General features: G+C 33.0%; 1 protein-coding gene across 1 annotated transcript in view; it reads left to right on the forward strand.

Moving 5' to 3' along the window:
• LOC104999973 (glycerol kinase-like) overlaps positions 1-632 on the forward strand; it is a 79239-nt gene extending 78607 nt beyond the window's left edge. The window contains exon 23 of the mRNA XM_010855604.1: positions 445-632. Coding sequence (XP_010853906.1) covers positions 445-455 — 11 coding nt within the window. The 3' untranslated portion in view covers positions 456-632. The remainder of the gene's footprint in view (positions 1-444) is intronic.
• Positions 633-1628: the final 996 nt, after the last annotated feature.

Below are 1628 nucleotides of genomic sequence, written 5' to 3' on the forward strand. Positions count from 1 at the left end.
GAAAAGAAAATAGCATTGCAGCTGAATATGTTCATTGATATTTTTTTCCCTTCTGTTTCCCTTTGATACCAGTACAGAATGAAAAAGCTAGGTCTTTAAAAAAATAGGATATATAACATATCTCTAAGCTGAAGTATACAGTAAATGTCCAAATTCCTAGACTTCCAAAATACATATGATTGCCATCTTTAGGATCTCTCTTGGTAACATATGCTGAGATTTGAGAAAAATTGGAATGACTTTTCTTGGTAAACAGTTAGCAGTAGTGTTCATTTGCTAATTTTGAAATTGGCCCAGTTATATTTGTTGCATTTTACCTGTGAAGCAATATTTAGGAACCATATGGAATTTCTAGCTCAATAATGATTGAATCATCTTCATTGCTTTAACTCCTAAATTGCATGTATATTATTATTGACATATATGATTTTTGTCCAATTTTAGGTATGCCGTAAATACTACCAACTCATGGATTCCAAAGATGCAAGCTCTTTACCTATGGAGAGAATCCAGTGGTTCAGTCTCTTAATGTGACGACACTATTCATAAACTGATTTTATTTATAAGCCACTTGCTGCATGATCCTCCAAGTAGACCTGTGGCTTGAAATAAAGAAAATGCAGCAGAAAGAATGCTATAGAAACATTGGGTGTTTTTTTTAACAGCACTAGTTAAGATTGGACCAGCCGCCTTTGGGGCTGACCCCCTCCTTTGCAATCATTTCCTGCCTCATTTCCTGTAAGATCTAGAAAGAATTCAGATCCTGTCCATTGGAATTTTTTATCACATATATTCAGACTCTTATGGGCCAGGATTTGATTCCTGCACTACACACACTTCATTAAGGGGCTATTACTAACCGGCTAAAAATCTGTGATTTTTTGTTTGCTTCTTTTTAACAGACTCCCCTACCCAAAGTCCTCTTTTCTGCTTATTAGGGAGACCACAACATCTTCACTAAATGTTTAAATGGAAGCCTCTACTAAATTCTTAAAATAGAAATTTAGTACCCTCATTCCTTAGGCATTTTTCTAAAAAGTATTTGCCAAAACTGAAAATTCTTCATGTATTTTACATGGTCTCACTAATTATACTGAATTGCTGCTATCTGGATCTTATAGGGAAGGACACTTTCCTTTCTTTTCTCGTTCATCTCTCTTTTTTATATTTTTTACATTGTGTATAACATACATGCCTCTATATTTTGTATAATGAGGGTAGCCCATTTATAAATTAAGAATACATGTTCTCACTAATTACACTGAATTTCTCTCAGGATCTTATAGGGAAGAACACTTCCTTTTCTTTTCATCTCTCCTTTTTATATTTCTTACTTTGTATGTGTAACATACATGCATTTATATTTTATATACTGAGGGTAGCCCATTTATAAATTAAGAACACATTGTATTCAGTGGATTCTAATGGGGCTGGTCTTAAGTGGACCACTATGTGTATAAATATTTTGGGGAAAACAGCTGTATACATTTTTGGGCAATGGTTATACATATTATTTACCAGGAGAAGCTTTCTTGAAGAGCCAACATTTAAAATTTAAGTATATGTTCTATGTGAATAAAAGAAAATGTACTTTATTGTGACTATAATTTCTTATACCATACTTTTAT

This window comes from Bison bison, unplaced genomic scaffold (genome assembly GCF_000754665.1).
Source record: "Bison bison bison isolate TAMUID 2011002044 unplaced genomic scaffold, Bison_UMD1.0 scf7180017864366, whole genome shotgun sequence".
In the NCBI taxonomy this organism is placed as follows: Eukaryota; Metazoa; Chordata; class Mammalia; order Artiodactyla; family Bovidae; genus Bison; species Bison bison.